General features: G+C 39.5%; 1 protein-coding gene across 1 annotated transcript; it reads right to left on the reverse strand.

The window, feature by feature from the left end:
- Positions 1-5,990: 5,990 nt before the first annotated feature.
- On the reverse strand, positions 5,991-18,560 carry LOC134178546 (uncharacterized). Its single transcript, XM_062645419.1, has 9 exons — positions 18,449-18,560; positions 15,721-15,795; positions 10,664-10,818; positions 9,822-9,977; positions 9,663-9,749; positions 8,265-8,457; positions 6,463-6,608; positions 6,249-6,400; positions 5,991-6,186 (listed from the first exon to the last, which is right to left on the reverse strand). Exons 1-9 carry the CDS (start codon positions 18,558-18,560, stop codon positions 6,021-6,023), a joined length of 1,242 nt encoding a protein of 413 aa, XP_062501403.1. The 3' UTR covers positions 5,991-6,020.
- Between the last annotated feature and the right edge of the window lie 344 nt (positions 18,561-18,904).

Raw genomic sequence — 18,904 nt, forward strand, 5'->3', positions numbered from 1 at the left:
AGACATGAGCTAAAACTAGATAAACACTTCATTGCAGTGGTTCCACCCATATTCGATCGTTTTGTAAAGAACAACACGGAGCGTTTTTTTATTGCAACCAAGAGATGCTTCAGTGTTGAACATAAATGGTGATTCTAGTCATTTCTAGACTACGAGCTGTTCAGCTGTGTTCTAGCTAGCTACACAACTGAATAGAGGATTTGATTAATCACTAGAAGCAATAGACAGCTTTATCTTGCTTTTTTAGTCAAAACATTCTAGGCAATGCAATGTTGTCTCACTTCAAACAATGCACTGTTACAGAGTGTCCCATATTACATGGTGCAACTCGCCTCTTTCGGTCGTCTCTAGAAAGGAGAAGCATGAAGCAATGAATTTGACTCCAACATTGTAGGTAGAAAAGACGTGCCCCTTTTGACTGAATACCTGATCCATTATTAAGACACTTTGTTCAGCAAAAACTAGCAGCTGTCCCATATTGGATAGTGTTGTCCCATATTGGAGAATCAGACCCTTCCTCGAAAAAAGCTTGCCACAGTTAGAAAATTAAACTGATTAAAGAAATCTAACAGATATGATTTATAAATGATCAGTCTTTACTTTGATATATAAATGGAGAGGTAGCTTGCTTTGAATTCTTAAAGGGGAACTCTCACCAAAATCAACTATCTCTCAGATGAAAGCTGTCACTTCATGACACAACCCTTTGCAACCATTTACTGCAGAAGTTTACCGTAACAAAGAAATAGAGCATTGAAATTACCTGCGTGGGCGTGTTTAGTATCCGTATGTGGCATGAGCGTAACTCTGATTGTTGCATAGATCATGTCTCACTGAATTTTGGGTTCGTTAGGAGCACTTGGTATGATTAAACCTAACGTAGTTGCTTCGAGAGAGTAAGACTTTGTGTATATACCGGGAATCATCTGAACAATTCGTTGCCGATTCTCTGCTTTTGTGGCTGTCTGGACCGTAGGTTTCCTGTAGGAAGATACCAGGCCTTGTATCTTTCTTTCAACAAGTTTTAATATTTGGTGAGAGTTCTCCTTTAAGCTTGGTGCTAGTGTGCCATATCTGAGAACCTCCCATATTAGATACAGGACTCTACGACTAACATTACTAATACTACTAACACTTCATGAGACAGTTTCCAGAGCAATTACACCTTCATCTAACAACAAAAGTAGGGAACCGTGCCTATCTATACACCATTGCAGTAGTTTAAAGCTGTCAACTCTGTCTGTATTGTAAGTCTGTAAACCTTTAGTGAGTTGGCCATTAATTAATTATAGCTGATTTGCTCCTCAAATTACCCTAATATGGTAATACACTGCTGGTATACTGTACTACTAAAATGCACAAAAACGTGGCTAGCTTGGGAAATTTCAAAACAATGTAGATTCTCATGAAGGCACATGTGCCAACATACTCTTTGGATAAATGAATGAGCCGCCTTGCCCTTTTGTATGCTGGCAACATACCTGGCACTGGATGTGCAGATGTGTGAATGGTCGACTATGCCTGTCATGCTAAGGATCGAATGTGCCATGCCCTTAATGTGGTCCAATCACGAAGCAGTATTTGCATTTGGTTGTACATGACCATCAGAGACAATGGAAAACCACCAATTAGATATGCAAATAAAGTACTTATATCACAACAGTGTAATTCATGTTTGTGATTGCCAGATATTGCCAAAACCAAACAACAAAACTTACCTGTTTTCAACTGCTTATGCAAAATCAATTACTTTCGTAGTCTACAACACTACGAACCTAACATCACGTAATCATGAGCAATAGTTATTTCCCATTTGTGATAACTCTATTTACAGTTATTTGATGACTACAGACTATTTACAGATTTTTTGGTCACGTGAAAGTACAGTCACTTTTACGATTTTAGATAGATTTTACAAGTAGCACACTTAAAAGAAAATGAGCGTCTAAATTCAAAATCCATTGTGCCAATCCTATCATGTATTTCAAAAGGCTCATAGCTGTAGAAGCAACAAAGTAAACACAGCTTAAATTTGGTCCATCATACCTAGACAACAATCTCAGGAATCAATGCCTTGTTATACCACACTATTTTCAAGAGTGGGGTCATGACCTCAACAGCCCCTTAAAGGGGAACTCATACGCAATACAAGCCGCTCTTGAAAATAGCCTTGCCTTCGAGAAGTTCAATAGTACCTTAGTTGATAGCCAAAGCGACTCCATAAAGGAGAAATCACATTATGAATGCTTTTAGACAACGAGTGCGTGTGAGGCACAGCATAACTGGTAATAGACCATGATCGTTTTGTTTTGGAAAAATCTCGATTAGTGCAATGCAACCATCAAATCGCCTGATTGGAGAAAACACTTGAACATCCACCTTTGCTGTGAGGTAGGTGCAGCTTCATAGCAATAAGAGAAAAATGCTGGAAGCATTCGAGAAACACAACATCAACTTCCACATTGATGTGTGGTGCTGTAAAAAGACAGGAACAGGTAGGAAACTACAATGCTTCATCTCTGTCATGATCAGAATTCTTTCTTTGTTCCCAAACATAGTAACAACAAACCTTACTAGTCATCAGCAAATTATTGAACCATAGAAGATATCTCAAATCAGAGTTAGGAAACTTTCAGATCGGCTAGAAAGTCATAAACTAGTAGAACATGTCAAAGCGGAAATTGATGCTGTGTTTCCTCGAAGTTCCAGACCTAAGAGTATGAGAAGTCATACCGATAGTATGTGTAATGTATATGAATAACACAACGAATACAGAACAGTCTCTAGCGACTGACACAGCTCGCAAGACAAAATGGTAATACAACTGAGCATGTGCAACCATAGTCAATACTCTACATCTCCTTCTCTTAGTCTTTCATAAGTCAAGTCTGGCAGGTGTACGAATAACAGTACCGCTTTGCGGTCTCGTCTGCATACGTGACGATTCCGGCTGGTTATTGCATTCTTGACTGCCATCGACTTCCTTAGAAATAGAAGATGAGGATAGAATCTTCAAATGACACCTGTTTCGTCTCATGTTTCCCCCCGGGTGAACTTACTATGTAAGATCTAGGGGTAATGCGCCGAGGTAGTACCGTCCCTTGATGGGGTGGTGTCTCTGTATGAATCCATACCTCTGCATCTTCATGAATTTCTGGTAGCTCTCTCCCTCTGTAGCGCCTACAATGGTGTTCCTTTCGTTTGGCTTTAAATGCTTTATCTGCCTCAGGAAATCCTTGGAGATGTTGCCAATGTGGTGTTAGCTGCTCGAGCGTCTGTGGAACAGATGTTCAGATGCGACGCCCCATTAGTAGTTCTGCTGGACTCAGATGACACCAAGGGAGGGTGTTGCTCGGTATGCCAGTAGTGCCATCTGCAGATCATCAGAGCTTCAGAGTAGTTTCTTAATTGTCCGTACCGCTCTTTCAGCCAGACCATTGCTCTTCGGGTAACAGGGGCTGCTTGTGTGGTGGACAAATCCATAGGATACTGCCAATTTGATGAAAGCTTGTGATGAGTACTGAGGTCCGTTGTCACTACGGACAACCTCTGGTATCCCACGTTTAGCAAATATGTTTTTGAGAGCAACTATGGTCCCTTCCGACGTTAGAGATGGTAGTCGCGTAATCTCTGGATATCAAGAAAAGTAATTGATGGCTACTAAGTAGTGTAACCTTTAAATTCAAATATGTCTACTGATTGATGACTTGAAATGGATACTTTGGTAACGGATATCAATGGCTCCGTCTCTGAGTTTGCCTCTCTAGCACAGGTCTGACATTGTCGGATGCGTCCAGATATCTGACCTGTTATGCCTGGCCACCACACGGAAGATTTCACTCTCATGAGACATCTGACGACTCCTTGATGACCCACATGGATTTGTTCTAGAACCTACCTTGAAGGCTTTTGGGAATAACCAAACGATCATTTTATAGCAGCGTATCATTGAATACAGTAAGAGAAGATTGAACTCTCCAGAATGATATGATTTCCGATCTATCTGGCCACTTTGACCTGCAATACAGCATGACTTTCTGGAGTACGACATCCTTTGCTTGGGCCTGTGGGTACCAGTCTATACGGTCCGTTGGCAGATTACCGACTATACTGGCAATGCAGGTGTCTGCAACACATTGTAGATCGTCTGCTGGATCTGTCTCTGGCAGTGGTGATCTGAAGAGTGCGTCTGCTGCATATAGCAACTTTCCCGGTACATGTCCAATAGTGTAATTATATCTTGCCATTCTCAGCCGGAATCTCAAAATGAGTGGAGTAGCTGATCCAAATGTTTGGTTCTTAGCGACAGTACAAGAGGCCTGTGATCCGTTTCAATGGCAAAGGTCCTACCAAGTAGGCAGTCAGCAAATTTGTCACAGGCCCATGTAAGAGCTAGCACCTCTTTCTCAATCTGCATGTATCTTTGCTCTGTCTCGGTCATAGAGCGAGAAGCATACGCCACAGGCCTCCTTCCATTTTTCGAATTCCTGGAGAAGGACTGCTCCTAACCCATATGCAGAAGCATCTGCCAAAACCTAGGCTGGCGCCTTGTGGTTGTAAAACCCAAGATCACCGTCTGAGTCAAAATGTTTTTGACTGTTCTTGTGATGTTGTCCACGCCCACTTTGCGCTAAACACTTTGCGCTAAGCAACTCTCTGAGTGGTTGAGTAATCTCTGCTAACCTCAAGAATTTTTCAAATTTGTTTGCTATTCCGAGCAATTGCTGCAACTCTGTGATATTCGCCGATCGTTCCAGCTCTCTGATGGCTTTAGTCTTGTCTGGGTCGGCTTGCATACCTTGTCCACAACGTGTCCCAGAAATTTCACACTGTCCGATCCAAACGTGCAATACCCTTAGATGCTAAGCGTACCAAACTGCTGTCAGTCGGGTGTCATGCTCACTCTGTGTAGAACCAAATATGTGGATGTCATCCATCTGTGGAAATTGTTTGACTTGGCACTTGGTTTGCCACCATACGTGCCTGCTGTTCTGCTCCTCAGCTGATCGCTCTCAACTTTCACCCTTGTCGGGTTGCTGCTGCTGCTCCGAGACTGCTTCTCTTTGATGTACGGCACGTTTAGCCTTTTCTAACATCAGCTCTGCATCTGTCTGCAAGTGCTCAGATAGCTTATTTGGTCTCGAATGCCAACGAAAATGCGATCTCTCAGCATTTCTTCAGCCAAGTCGCCGTAATCACACGTTTCAATTAGGTCATATAGAGCCGTGATATATTGCTCTGCTGTTTCTCCCGTTTCCTGGTTTCTCCGGTTAAATCTGGCTCTTTCGAAATAACATTTCTCCTCACCGCAAAGTTGCTGAATTTTTCATCACCGTTGCGTATACTTTTCTCGCTTCTGCAGTAATGTTGGTTGAACCCAGTACACTGTCAGAATTCTTGCCCATACAGTACAGCAGTGTGCTGATCTGTCGAGGTTCCCCTCTGCATCAAGTCCTGATACTGTACGAAATGCTCAAACCTGCGTTTCCAGCGACGCCACTCATCCGGTTTGTCGAAACGGAATTGCTCTGGTGGTTCTAGCTTAATACTTGCCATCTCCTGTCACCATGTAAGGTACTATGAATAACACAACAAATACAGAACAGTCTCTAGCGACTGACACAGCTCGCAAGACAAGACGGTAATACAACTGAGCATGCGCAACCATAGTCTACAGTATGCCTCCAGCATTTTCCTCTCATCGCTATGAAGCTACACCCACCTCACAGTAAAGGTGAATGTTCAAGTATAGTCTCCAATCAGACAATTTGGTGTAGATGATCACATTGTGCTAATCAAAATTTTTCCAATACAAAACGATCAGGGTTTCCCACTAGCGACGTCATGCCTCGTGCGCCTTCTTTGTCTGGGAGCATTTGAAATGCGATTTCTTCTTTATATATAGTCACCGTGGCTAGTGACTAAGGTGCTGTTGAACTTCTCGAAGGCATAAGGCTATTTTCAAGAGCATCTTGTTTTGAGTGCAAGTTCAAGCTCTGAAGAGCCTAAATGGCAGCTCGCTAAGCCACGAAAATCAATTTATTGTAAAACTTACTAAGCTGAATTTGATCCCTTTGAGTCAAAATAATCTTCTCTTTCACTATTACTTCCTTTTGGTGACATCGGTAATGCGGACGATGAGCCCAAACTTCAAAATAGCACTGAGATCTCATGTCGGCATTCTCTCTAGTCAAGTTGCACTCACTCTAAGCAACTCATTACACTCTCTCTGAAACAAAATAGCTAACCTTCCAAAGAAAAATATGGCCTGCGGAAAAGAACCGTAGTATTCATCTACAATCGGTGATGATGCAAGTAGATTGTCATAAAGTAAAGTCTCCAAATTTAGTCCAATGTAGGCCTGCTGGCAAACAACACGAATGTTGGAAATTGCTTTCAACTGCAAACCAAAGTCAACACAGTGCCCCTTTCATAAAGATACAGTACATGCACTGTTCTCACCGTTCCTCCGTGTGCTGTCAGTTTGATTTGAACTGCACTGATAAACCTCAGGCTATGAGTCATTTCAATCATTCGTATAGCCTTTACAGTTTCATTGTTTCCAAGTGCTTCAAATATTCGCAACAGAAGCACAGGATCTTTGTCAACTAAAAAGCAAAAAATTTTCCTTACAGCATTGTAGAAAATCATTTACTATGAGACAACTGCATCTACAATAATAATAATAAATAACAATATATTTTCTGTCGCACAAGCTGTGCAGATCCCTTTAGCGGCATACAGATTAAACAAACTACAGCTAGATAGATAGTAAATGCAAGTACACTAAACAGCAAATAAAAAAGAACTAATAAATTAAGTACTGTAACTCCTATTTTCAGATCCTTTTGAATGAATGATTTCTTTCTTTCACACCTTATATGCCCATGCAAATAACTTTCTACTTGACATTGATTTCTCTCTGTTTACAATCCACGAAAGAGTCCTAACCAAACTGTTTGCAGAGTGTATAGCTCTTTTCATATATAACATCTGTAGCTCAGTACCATCTCTGGCTTCCGCAAACCAGTTTCCAAACCTCATCCAAATTGAATCTCTCCTAATTATTCATGTCAAGTCTTCTTCGTATCTCTCTTCTATAAGCCTGACTTATTAAATTGATTGTGGTAGGTCTAGCCATATTCCACACATGACATCCATATGTCAATACCGGAAATAGCTGCGTGTCCATCATTTCCTCCCTACATTATCTGACATACACTTTCCACCCAAGAATCTTCAAAATATATCTTTCACAGCCATTTTGTCTTTGCAAGACCAATCCAAAAGACTCCCAGGTGAGTAATACAACTTTTGAAAGATATGACATTTCCACTGAGAACAAGTCTAGGATTACCAATTGTTCTTTGTAGACAATTAGAAAATATGACTGCTGTAATCGCTTCATAATTAAAGATCAAGCTGTGACTCCTTACAAAATATTCACAAATAAGCAGCAACCTCTGCAATCCAGAGACAATCCATCCAGAACCATCTTATCATAAAGAAAAGAAAAGAGTTAAGTTCTCTAATGTACACCTCATGTATGTACTACTAGTACTTGAAGCTGTGTTTACACATCGCTTCTACAGCTATGAACCTTCTAAAACCATAAACTTAGATGCTTTCCTTTTTTAAGCACGCTGATTGTAATATCTATCTAAAATCCTACAAAGTGACTATTGTTTCATGTGACCACAAAGTCTGTTAGTAGTCTGTAGTCTTTGAAGTACAGTAGCAAGAGTTATCACATACGAGAAAAATCGCTCATGGTTACACAACGTTAACATTCTCGTACAAATGTCGTAACCCAAGACAGCGATTGATTTCGCGTTAGTACAGTAGTTGCAGACAGATAAGTTCTGTTGCTTATTTCCGACCAGACCTGGCAATCACAAACATGAATTACACTGTTCTGAGAAGAAACTCTTTCATAAACATTTCATGGATCTGATTGGTGGTTCATCCATTGTCTCTGGTTGTCATGTACAACATAAAGGAAATACTGCGTCGTGATTGGGCCCCACACGAGGCAGGCACATTCCTAGCAACATAGCCACAAACATTGCCTGCACACTGAAAGTCAGTTCACCCTATGCATTTTGAGTAGCTACTCGCCAAGTCTTGTGACTACAAAGTGCTGTTTCTTATGGCTTATAGCTATTAAAGTTGGAATTGGTTTTTCAGTTGTATTCAAGCATTTGAAAATCTCAAAGTGCAATCACAGTTTTCAGCATATATCAATTGCAAAATCATTTACTTACCAAGTTCACAAACTGGAGTAAAGCTGCCAAAGTATGATGTAATGACTTTACGACATGTACCCATACTCTTGCCCACATCAGAAAACATTGGCTGACTCCTGACTGAAGCTCGAAAACGACATTCTTGAGAAACCTCTCTGTGGTCTGTAAATTGACTTGCATCCAAACCAAATGTGAAGTTCTTACTTTCACCCTACCACAAGCAATAAGTTCAGTTTTCAGGCAAACTCCAAAGCCAGCAAGTTATCATTTTCCCCTACCACATAACAACATTCTACATTAATCAACAGGTACTCTGTCACTATGTAGACAATTGGTTTCTCCAACACAGACAAAACCACAGACCCCTGCAATATGTTTGTCACTAAATGCTATAATGTCTGATGTACATCTAATAACAAATACAGAACTATCAGTCAGTTTGTTTAGAATTATTGCAATAAAACAGGCAACTGCACATTGTTTTCCCTATTCAAACCAATGGTATTTCCATAGCAATATTGCACGATGATGCCACACACATAATTGTAATTTAACTGTTCCGCTTCTTTAAAAAATATTTTCCACACACACACACACACACACACACACACACACACACACACACACACACACACACACACACGTGCACACACATGCATGCACGCGCATACACACACACACACACACACACACACACACACACACACACACACACCTGGCAGCTGGATCTCATAGATGATGCCTGCTACTTGCGGTCTTCAACCAAAAAGTGGTCTGAAAAATGACTTGTTTCCCTCTATTGCAATGAACTGCATCACATTTATGTCATGTTACAGATTGAGTTCTTCTAAATGACCTCTGGCAGGTATTAGAGATGTAAGGCTACCCTAGATGCCGAGATGACATGCTAGCATTGAAAGTCACATTCGTGGATGTAGCACAAGCAGTTTCCATAAAGAGCAATTTTGAGCTATTTGAAACCACTTGTATTCATCATCAATATGGAAGTGAGTCATGTTGGACCTAATGCTATCTCTCTAAATACACACACACACACACACACACACACACACACACACACACACACACACACACACACACACACACACACACAAACACACACACACACACACACACACACACACACACACACACACACACACACACACACAAAACGGCTAGTAGTTATACCCATGAAGTTGCAAACTGCAACTTATCATATAATATTATACAGTGTATAACGTTTCATCAAAAAAAGTTTTGCATTTGTCAATGTTCAACAGCCGACCTCAAACTGCATAAGGGTGACAAAATCGTATATATGGACAGAGATGTGCCTTTTGACTTCTTCAGTCTAATAAGCGTGCATGCTTTGTTTGCTTACAAATACTACAAATTAGTACATCTCAAACTCACCGATGGGAGATATACAGAAACTTGACTGCGATCAAACGATATTGCAAATGCGGGACACTTAACTCTGGCAACAAATAAACCTATTCCCTGCAGACACCAACAACACGTATTTCAATATGACACACCTAGGATAACAATAATTGTATGTCCACTGTATACCAATCCCGTGTTATGTAACATCACTGTCATATTTGCCTTGCTTTCATTGCCAGCTGTTAAGTCTGCTTCAAAAACCCAGACAGCACATGGATCAAAAGTAGAACCGCTCCTTTTGAGTTCCTGCCATTGAGAATTATGAAATTCAATGAATGGCTCCTGTAATCAAGATAATGAGTACAGCAAGATGTGCGTGCACATACAAGCTGTAATAACAAACATTTCTTTATTATACATACTGTCATAGTGGGTTGGGTCTAAAAACTACAGATCTATATCATTGCCCTTCATTGGCAGCTGCAATTCTACAAGCCTGATGGACTTAATCCATCATCTATTGAGGTATGGGAAGCTACCTATTCTCATTACCAATGATTTTTCACTCAATCTGGTTAGAATGAACTGTAACTAAAGTGCATGTATAATGTGTATGGAAATCCGCAGTATACAAGTAGTTTAGTAGTAGTGGTAGTAACACAAATATGTTGACACTTGACAGTTGCTTTCAATTTACAAATAATGCAGTAAAGCTACCAAAGCCATGCAACCACTAATGGATATAGACAATACCTGGTAATAATGAGATCAAGGTATGTGCCTATGCAAACTACTGACCTAATATGTAGTAACGCAAAAACGTTTTTCAATCTGAATTGCCTCCCAACAACTGATATTAAGAAATTCTAACTCAGCTGCATATTTGTGTTCTTGGAATGTTTCACTCTGTTTACAGGCTACTTGATTATTGTTAACATGCTAATTCAGTGATGAAGAGTAATTGATGCAAAACAACAATATCACTTCTAATAAAATGTTACATAAATTACCCATGTCCTATCACTTACTAGAATACTTATTTTCTTAATCTCCAGTCCTTCCAGTTCAATTGGTGCTACCTGATCATATGTAAGTACAACTTGCTTAAGATCCGCCGTAATGTATGCCCTTGGTACACTTTCTTTGCCACTTGAGGTTTCTTCTGACTCTGTGGATACTTCCCCTACATAGATCACAGCTAATTATAACTCATGAAAAATTGGACATTGTCCAACATAGTTCGATTGACAAACTCAGACGTGTCCAAATGCACCCACATTACGTGTAGCTAGTGTAGTGTCCTGATCTGTTGTTTTACTAGTAATTGATGCTGTCACTTCTACAGCTATGAGCCTCTCAAAACCATGATAGAATTGAAGTGAAGAATGCCGAATCTATATGCTATTTTCATATTTTAGCAAGCTGCCTGTAAAATCTATCTAAAATCTTACGAAACGACTGTCATTTACATGACCACAAAGTCCGTACGTAGTCTGTAGTTGTAAATCTACAGTAATGAGAGTTATCACATACAAATCCTAAATGTCGCTTAAGGTTATGCAATGTTAGATTCCTGTATAAATGTCATAAACAACGAAAGCAATTGATTTCACATTAGCAGTTGTAGACAGCTAATTTCTGTTGTTATATCCAACAAGACCTGTCATTCACAAACATAAATTACACTGTTCTGGTCAAAAACTCTCTCATAATGTTTCATGCATCTGATTGGATTGTTCGTCCATTGTCTTTGGTTGCCACGTATGACGTAAAGAAAATACTGTTAGGTGATTGGACCACATGGACAAGTGGCACATTCCTGCAGTGTGACAAGACACAGCCAACACCACATAGCCCCCAGACCAATAGTCAGTTTATCCCTATGCGTTTGAGTAGCTATTCACCAAGTCTCGTGACTTTTACAAAGTCCCATTTCTTATGGCTCATAGCTGAAACTAAAGAATTCATTTTTGTATACTACTAGTACTGAAGCTGTGCTTAAACCGTCGCTTCTACAGCTAGGAGCCTTCAAAGTCCTGAACACCACATACTCTAGGAGGAGTAATTGTTGCAAAGAATTAAGAATATACACACTATTTTCTTTCTAGGCGTGCTACTTGTAAAATGTACTCAAATCCTACATAGCGACTGTCGTTTCGTGTGACCGCAAAGTCTGTAAATAGTCTGTAAGTAAAGTCATCATATACGTATGATATGATGACTCTACTTACAGTGGACAATACGTGTTGGAAGTTCTACGGTGCAGTCAATGCTGCAATTGCAATTTAGGAGGTTATGATATGTCCGATCTGGCATGGAAACAAATTATGGAAGTTCAACTGTTTCCAGTCCTAGTGTATGGAAGTTGTCTTGGGACCTACAAAACGATGTAACTGTTAGGTCAGTAAACAAAGCATACAGGAGAGGAATTCGCAGAGGTCTAGGAATGCGGGATGGAGATTCCATAACTGATAGATTGGTCAGCTGGTTTGTAGAAGCAGTAGACAAGATGAAGAAAGAACAACTGTTATTCTTTAAGCGGTGCATGTATTCAAGTAATACCATAGTAAAATGTGTTGGATGTTTAGAGTACAGGTGCAAGCCTAGGTCTCACAATTTGGTAACTTGTTCGTACAAGTCCTTAAAGACTCTAGTATGAGGGTTTAGGTAGTGTCCACGTAGAAGTTATTTAGTCCGTGTGTGTGTGTTTCTTTTATGTAGATTTGCGTGTATGTGTTGCCCTTTAACGGAACTGCACTTTTTAGTGTGCTACAACATCAATCAATCAATCAATATATATATATATATATATATATATATATATATATATATATATATATATATATATATATACACACACACATACATACATATATAATAGTCCCTCTCATGTGCAACCCTTATGATGAGCTATTTACAAAATTGGCCATACACCTGGAGTTCAGACATGACCAATAGAACACTTCTATGAGACCATCTCTGTCTTACAATCAAGTTTGACGAGTCTTTTGAATGGTCACAAATGAGAGAAACCACTAAAACTAACAAATAAACAAACAAACAGACAAATAAACAAAGTAACTAACTAGTATGTGTGTGTGTGTGTGTGTGTGTGTGTGTGTGTGTGTGTGTGTGTGTGTGTGTGTGTGTGTGTGTGTGTGTGTGTGTGTGTGTGTGTGTGTGTGTGTGTGTCAACTAATAACTAACCCTGATAAAGTTTCAGCCAGTCTTAGAGCGTGTTCACACCAAAATCTGGACTATGATTGGGCCAACTATGATTAGGCCAACATTAGCGCAAGCGCATTCACACCACTAACAATGATTAGTAAGTCACATGGGCAGGTGAGTGTAATTAGCCTTGACAGTTTTCATTTGTCATATCTGGCAAGAACTCGTGTAAATGGTCTTGATGAATCCATTGCTTTAGGTTTCGATGAGGGAAACATTTTGTTTGCTTTCTCTGGCAGCTCCATCAGGGACGGCAGGAAGTTGTCACCTGTACAAGCATGTATTGAGTATACATCTGCCTGCGCTTCCGTATACGTCGCCATGTTGTTGCTGCCTTTGTACTTTAAACATAAGACACCACATCAGAAATATTGGTGGCATACTCTTCTGGAACTACCTCACGTGCCAAAGTCACGTGCAAACCTTAACGCCACTAATGTGGTTGTAATTTTACTCTTTATGGCATTAGAATGGCATTACACCAATCATGATTAAGACCGGTGTGAACGAGTGGCGTTAGTGCACTAACGCCAAACTAATCATGATTAGGTCCAGTGTGAACACGCTCTTAGATCAGTCAGTGAAAAAGGCAGTTGTTGCTTTCTTGCAAGCAATCCCAACATCAGATGAGCTCGCACAAAACCCCCAAAAATTTTGCCTAACAGCTTGTTTAGCAGCTTGTCAAGGAATCCAAATCATTGCGACTGTGTGGGATACATCCTGATACTGTTGGGTACCATCTGCTGACGTGTAAACATCGAGGGGTCCCATTTGGGCTCATGATTCATATATTATTCTATTTTTCATTGAGAAACTTACATGTGTCCAGGTCTGCCTACATTAATTATGTAATTTGTTGTTCCTTAAAGGGGCAGTCTCGCAGAAAAACAACATACGTTTTAAAAATATATCTTGACGAGAGAATCCGAAAGACGTTATTTAAACATCCAAATTTGCCTCCATTGTTAAACAAAAATGAGTGCTTGAAACCTCAGTTTCAAAGTAAAAAATATTGTCTGTACATGAGGCAATGGGTAATTATGTAACCACTCCAACTCAGTAAGAGATCAGGTTTCTAGGCAGAAGGAGCAGCATTGACTAGAATGTTACTAAAACTGCATGTAGTCATGATTATATGCAGATCTCTTCTAAACGGCAGGATGTTAGCTCGTGTGTGTTCTACTTACTCATTACGGAAACATATCGATGAAAGAGAATATTCACAAGTACATAAGCTAACGAACGTCTAGTTTGTAGTCGCATGTTCTTCTGCTTGCAATACACCCTACTTACACTAGCAGTTCATTGCGTAAGGCGCATAGAGTGGATAAGTGTATGTCCCAAACAAAGATCGATAGCATAGCTGATCTCATCAGTGCCACTGTTTCTGCAGATGCCTGGCAAAAGATGGAGCTTTCAGTCTTCACGTATAAGCCAGAAAAAGAGAAATCAGCGAGTCTGACTCCAGCAAAGAACAGTCAGAAACGCAAACGGATGTCTGGTACAGTTTCCACGCTGACCACTAAATAGTTCTCATTAGTTTGTGTGAAAGACACCCGTGTTGACTTTGAATCCGGGACGTCATTTATTACAGGAAGCAATGGTTCTTAGTTCAACAACAGAGGCAAATATAGACGTAACATTAGCGCCATTCAAATTCTCTAATTAAAAGCTATTTTTGGAGCAGAGGTTGTTTCTCTGCGGGACTGCCCTTTTAACAGTTTTGAAGTTGCAGCCGACACAATGGCCGTGTTCACCCTAGGGTTGTCAAAACCCGGGTTTGCGCTAATTAACCATAACTCTAGCAGACTGCAACTGATTGTACTCATGTACTAGAGCTACTAATAAATTCCCGTGCAAGAATTGAAATGTCTTTGACTGCTTTCCATCTTCACCTGCCTTCTCCAGGTGTAGGGACCACCATGCGTGTGATAGAACAGCAACAGCTGTCTGAATCTGTGGATGCAATGGTGCTTTTCACTACAGAATTCCGCAAGTCGTGCTATGGAATCGATTTGCTCAAGAAAAAACTGCCAGACCAACACAAAGTACAGCAATCTTCGTTGATTCATTGCTGTGATATTGTAGAGTGTTACTAAGAATAGCTTATGATCATGTGCTTCCGGTATGGTAGTGCATACAACAAACTACCTGTAGTGATAAAGTGTCTTTCGTTCGCTCTACAATCCTGGGTTACCTGCCTCTCACTACATCTGGTGGAGAACCAAAATAAACTGAAATGTTTTAACAAGTGGTAACCCCAGCTAAACCCCGCTCTAACCCTACTTTCAAGCAGAGTTAGGATTAGGATAACCCTGCTCTAACCCACATTCCTGTCATAAACTGACCTGATGTAGTGTAATTGGTTATGCTAAGCAGTATTACACCCAGTTCTAAACCCCAGTGTGAACTCGGCCAACAAGTAATGTAGTGCCTGATAACGTCATATTGTACTAAAGTATACAATTTTGAAAATATGCTAACTACAGTATAACTAACAAAGTTAGTGTTTTAGTTGACATGGTGTGTAGTTTTTGGTATCTATCTAATGTCATGGTACTAGAGAATTCTATACAAAATAAAAACTAACTAACTGTTAAAGTTTTAATAGACATTGTATGTAGTTTGTGGTATCTATCTAACATCGTTGTACTAGAGAATTTAATATATCGAATAAAAATAACTCAAAGGAATAACTAAAACAAACAAATAGATGCAAAATGCAAAGCAGATGTTATACAAACATATCCAGATTAGCAAACAAAACTACGATCAACAGCACAGTGTATGCATGATAGCTAACAGTTTATGTTTGCCTCCTTGATGATATCAACAACGAGTGCAACACTCCACTCACCATGCAATCGAAGATCATGAAATGCTGGCAAGTTCCTTCTCACTTGAGAAGATATAGGTTCTCCAAGACAACTACCTATAATTACATTCAACAAATACAAAACAAAAGTATATTCCCAAACAACAAATTAAATATGTTGCAATTATATATTTCATTAACATGTGTATCCTCTAAATCAAAAACAGGCTTTGTATTAAACACTTTATAGCTAAACCATAAATTAGTTTGTCTGCCAGTGTCTATAAAATTTGATTATATTCAACTTGAAAAAATTCTCCTAACATTGTTAAACTGTAAATTTGAGTGCACTTTAGTCATGCAGTGAATGCAGAAGAAATGTATGGCAAGTTTCACAAGATCTCAGTAAGCTTGAGATATAGCTTTTGCTCAGCTTGTTATATTCCACTTCAGATACATACAGACTCTACAGAGACTATCACTGCCACTTCATCAGACATCAGAGAACATTGATCCAAGAGCCACTCCTAATGGTACTATATCAATCAACAAACTAAACTTTAGAAAAAGTAAAACTAGCAGTGCAAAGTTATCTAGTACTTGCTTATGTTCATATCCATGACAGCATCAGACAAGTAATTGGGTAAGAGATTTCTAAATGACCTCCATCAAACTATTATTAACATTCTACACTCTGTCTACAATGGCTTTTCATATTTCACTTCGAATTATATTCCTTTTTCATTTAAAATATGTTCATTTGTCATTTCTCATTTGAATAACAGATACTTCTCATTTAGAAGAATGAATAGCTTTAATTAATTAATACTGCTGACATTTCTATATTTATTGTGGTGACTGCATAAGGTACTGTTTCATGAACACATTGCAGTCAGTGCTAATTCAAAGTGCCAAAGAATGGAATTCACCAAATTCAAAAGAGCACTAGTGTACTGACTTAGAAATTCTTTGGGCGTATCCCAAACTTCCTGCATTTTGACCCTAAGGAATCGTCCATAATTGTCGCCATTTACTCAAGCGTACAAAGCATACTCTTTTCTGCATAGCACTCCCGTCCCCTAAGCGTACATAATAAATGTTGGTCATGTGCAGCTATTACTACTGTACCATGGTATTACAATAATTAGAAAATTAGAAGCCCTTTCGAAGATTGAGTTGCACAAATTTCATCATTCTGGCCAACGGTTTCCATTGTCGTTGCACTTTCTGGACAACTTCCTCGTGAGAAAAAGATGAGCTGGCAACGACAAAAAGCATTCACAAACTGCAGGTACTGTTCACCAGTGTTTCAAGAACAGCGCAAGGTCTCTTAGACAGGTCTGTCAGCACAGCAATGTACCTATCATCCCATGCCATATACACTTCAAACAAGTGCGAGGAACAGCTAGCGCATGCTATATGTGACATACACTTGCGACAGATGGTTAGTAACTTACACACATATACAACACATGTAGTCGTAATGCTCTATCATAACTTCAGTATCAATTTCTATCTACTTCTGAACGAAAAGGTCATCAACATTTTATACTCTGTCCCAAAAAGGATACAACTACTCTACACCCTCCCCTAGTGTACACTTTATACTCTTGAGTAAATGTCAACAATTATAGATAACCCATAAAAACAATGAATGACGTTTTACGCTTGCATGCATTCACTTGCCTTAATTAACTTCACTTTTCTCAATAATTTTAGGATACAAGAATCAGAAATGCAGTGTTGACCCCACAGAAAGATCTTGAAGCTACTAGCTTCTTTACTGTTGCAATCTCTTTAGTATCACCTGGTTGTCTCTACATCTTAGAATAGAAAATGGATGATTTTCTTGTTGTGTAAGTTGGCTATGCAAATTTACTCAAAGACGCCAACAAGTGATACAGAACTAAGCTGTCACCTCCTCATTGACTCACAAAGTTTCGTTGTTTTTTTGATAAAACTAAGACTGCTATAACCCAAATTTGCAAACCTAAGATGGTTGACATGTCAAAACTGCTGCAAGAGTACACAAACTTTGTGCACTCTTCTATACAACTGCTGGACAGTTGGAAACTGTCTCAATGGCTCAGCAACAAACTGTGCTATGTAGATTAACGTGCATGTGTTTCCGTCTAGCTTTTCAATGGACTCTTTAGTGTACCAAAAGACAAGGTGTTGTTGGCTCAATCTTGTTTGTCTGACCTGAAGAATCCTCAAGTTGAGTTTTAGCTTCTCTGGAGTTGCTTGGGATTATGCCGTTTGAATAATCTTATACGAATTACCCCTTCTGGAAGAGTTCATGAACAGCTACTTCATTTTGACTCAAGCAGGTCTGTAACATTCGTTTCACCTTATTACTCGTTTGTCCATTTCTGATTGCTTTTGGATCCAAGCCACCTTCCTTTCTCATTTTGGAGAGTTAGGTTTACTTTCCGCCAGTTGTTCTGCTGTTGCTGCTTCTTTTAGTAGTTGCAATTCTTGTTGACAGCTGGCTATGCCAGCTTCCTTCTACCACTTCATTTCCAGGAGAAATGATTATATTTGCCTTTTCAACAATGTCTTAGATGGTGTCAGGCTGGATTTGCAACTCTCTGGTTTGAAACAATGTCAGCTTCAAAGTCAGCAGCGTTTACTAAGTTGAAATCTGTAAGTAGTTTTCGCGATCAAGCAAGACTCAGTACTCTTGTGACTCCTCACACTGGAGCTAAACTTGGCCTATCCATGTCTAGAGAAGAGTTATTGATTGCTATTTGGGTCTTTTCTGGTATACCACTCTTCCCTCCTCTGCCAAATGTTTCCCACTGTTCTTGTGAACACATTCTTAATGTCTTTGGAGATCGTCTACTATGTTGTGGAACCGAAGTCTTAGGATCAAACGCCATGATGCTTTACACAATGTACTATTTCAATATCTTTTGACAACAAGCGATTGAAAACTGGACAACGTTGTAGAGCAGAAAACTTCAAGCCTCAATGACTTGTATCCTCCTGATTCTTAGAAGGACGTCCCGCCTGTTTCGATGTTTAAGTGGGGAACTCATTACAGCCTAGTCACATGCCATTTCAACTCCTTGATTAGCTGCAGAGGCTGGAGTTGAAGAGAAAGATACGAAACATAGTGACAAAGTTCTGAAATCTAGTTGCTCATTAATACCACTAGTTGTAGAAAGTCTTGGTTATTGGGCTAAGTCTAGTTTAGAAAACCGAAAATACTAGCATAGCATCT

Source organism: Corticium candelabrum, chromosome 4 (assembly GCF_963422355.1).
Source record: "Corticium candelabrum chromosome 4, ooCorCand1.1, whole genome shotgun sequence".
Taxonomy (NCBI): domain Eukaryota; kingdom Metazoa; phylum Porifera; class Homoscleromorpha; order Homosclerophorida; family Plakinidae; genus Corticium; species Corticium candelabrum.

What these genes read in the sequence shown, in the direction of transcription:
- LOC134178546 (XM_062645419.1), bottom strand. Translation starts at nt 18,560, where the DNA reads ATGGCGTTTGATCCTAAGACTTCGGTTCCACAACATAGTAGACGATCT. An exon ending in TGGCAGAGGAGGGAAGAGTG is followed by an intron (nt 15,796 to 18,448) that starts GTATACCAGAAA and finishes ATGTAATTATAG; the next exon opens with GTAGTTGTCTTGGAGAACCT. An exon ending in GCCATATTTTTCTTTGGAAG is followed by an intron (nt 6,187 to 6,248) that starts GTTAGCTATTTT and finishes CAACTTGACTAG; the next exon opens with AGAGAATGCCGACATGAGAT.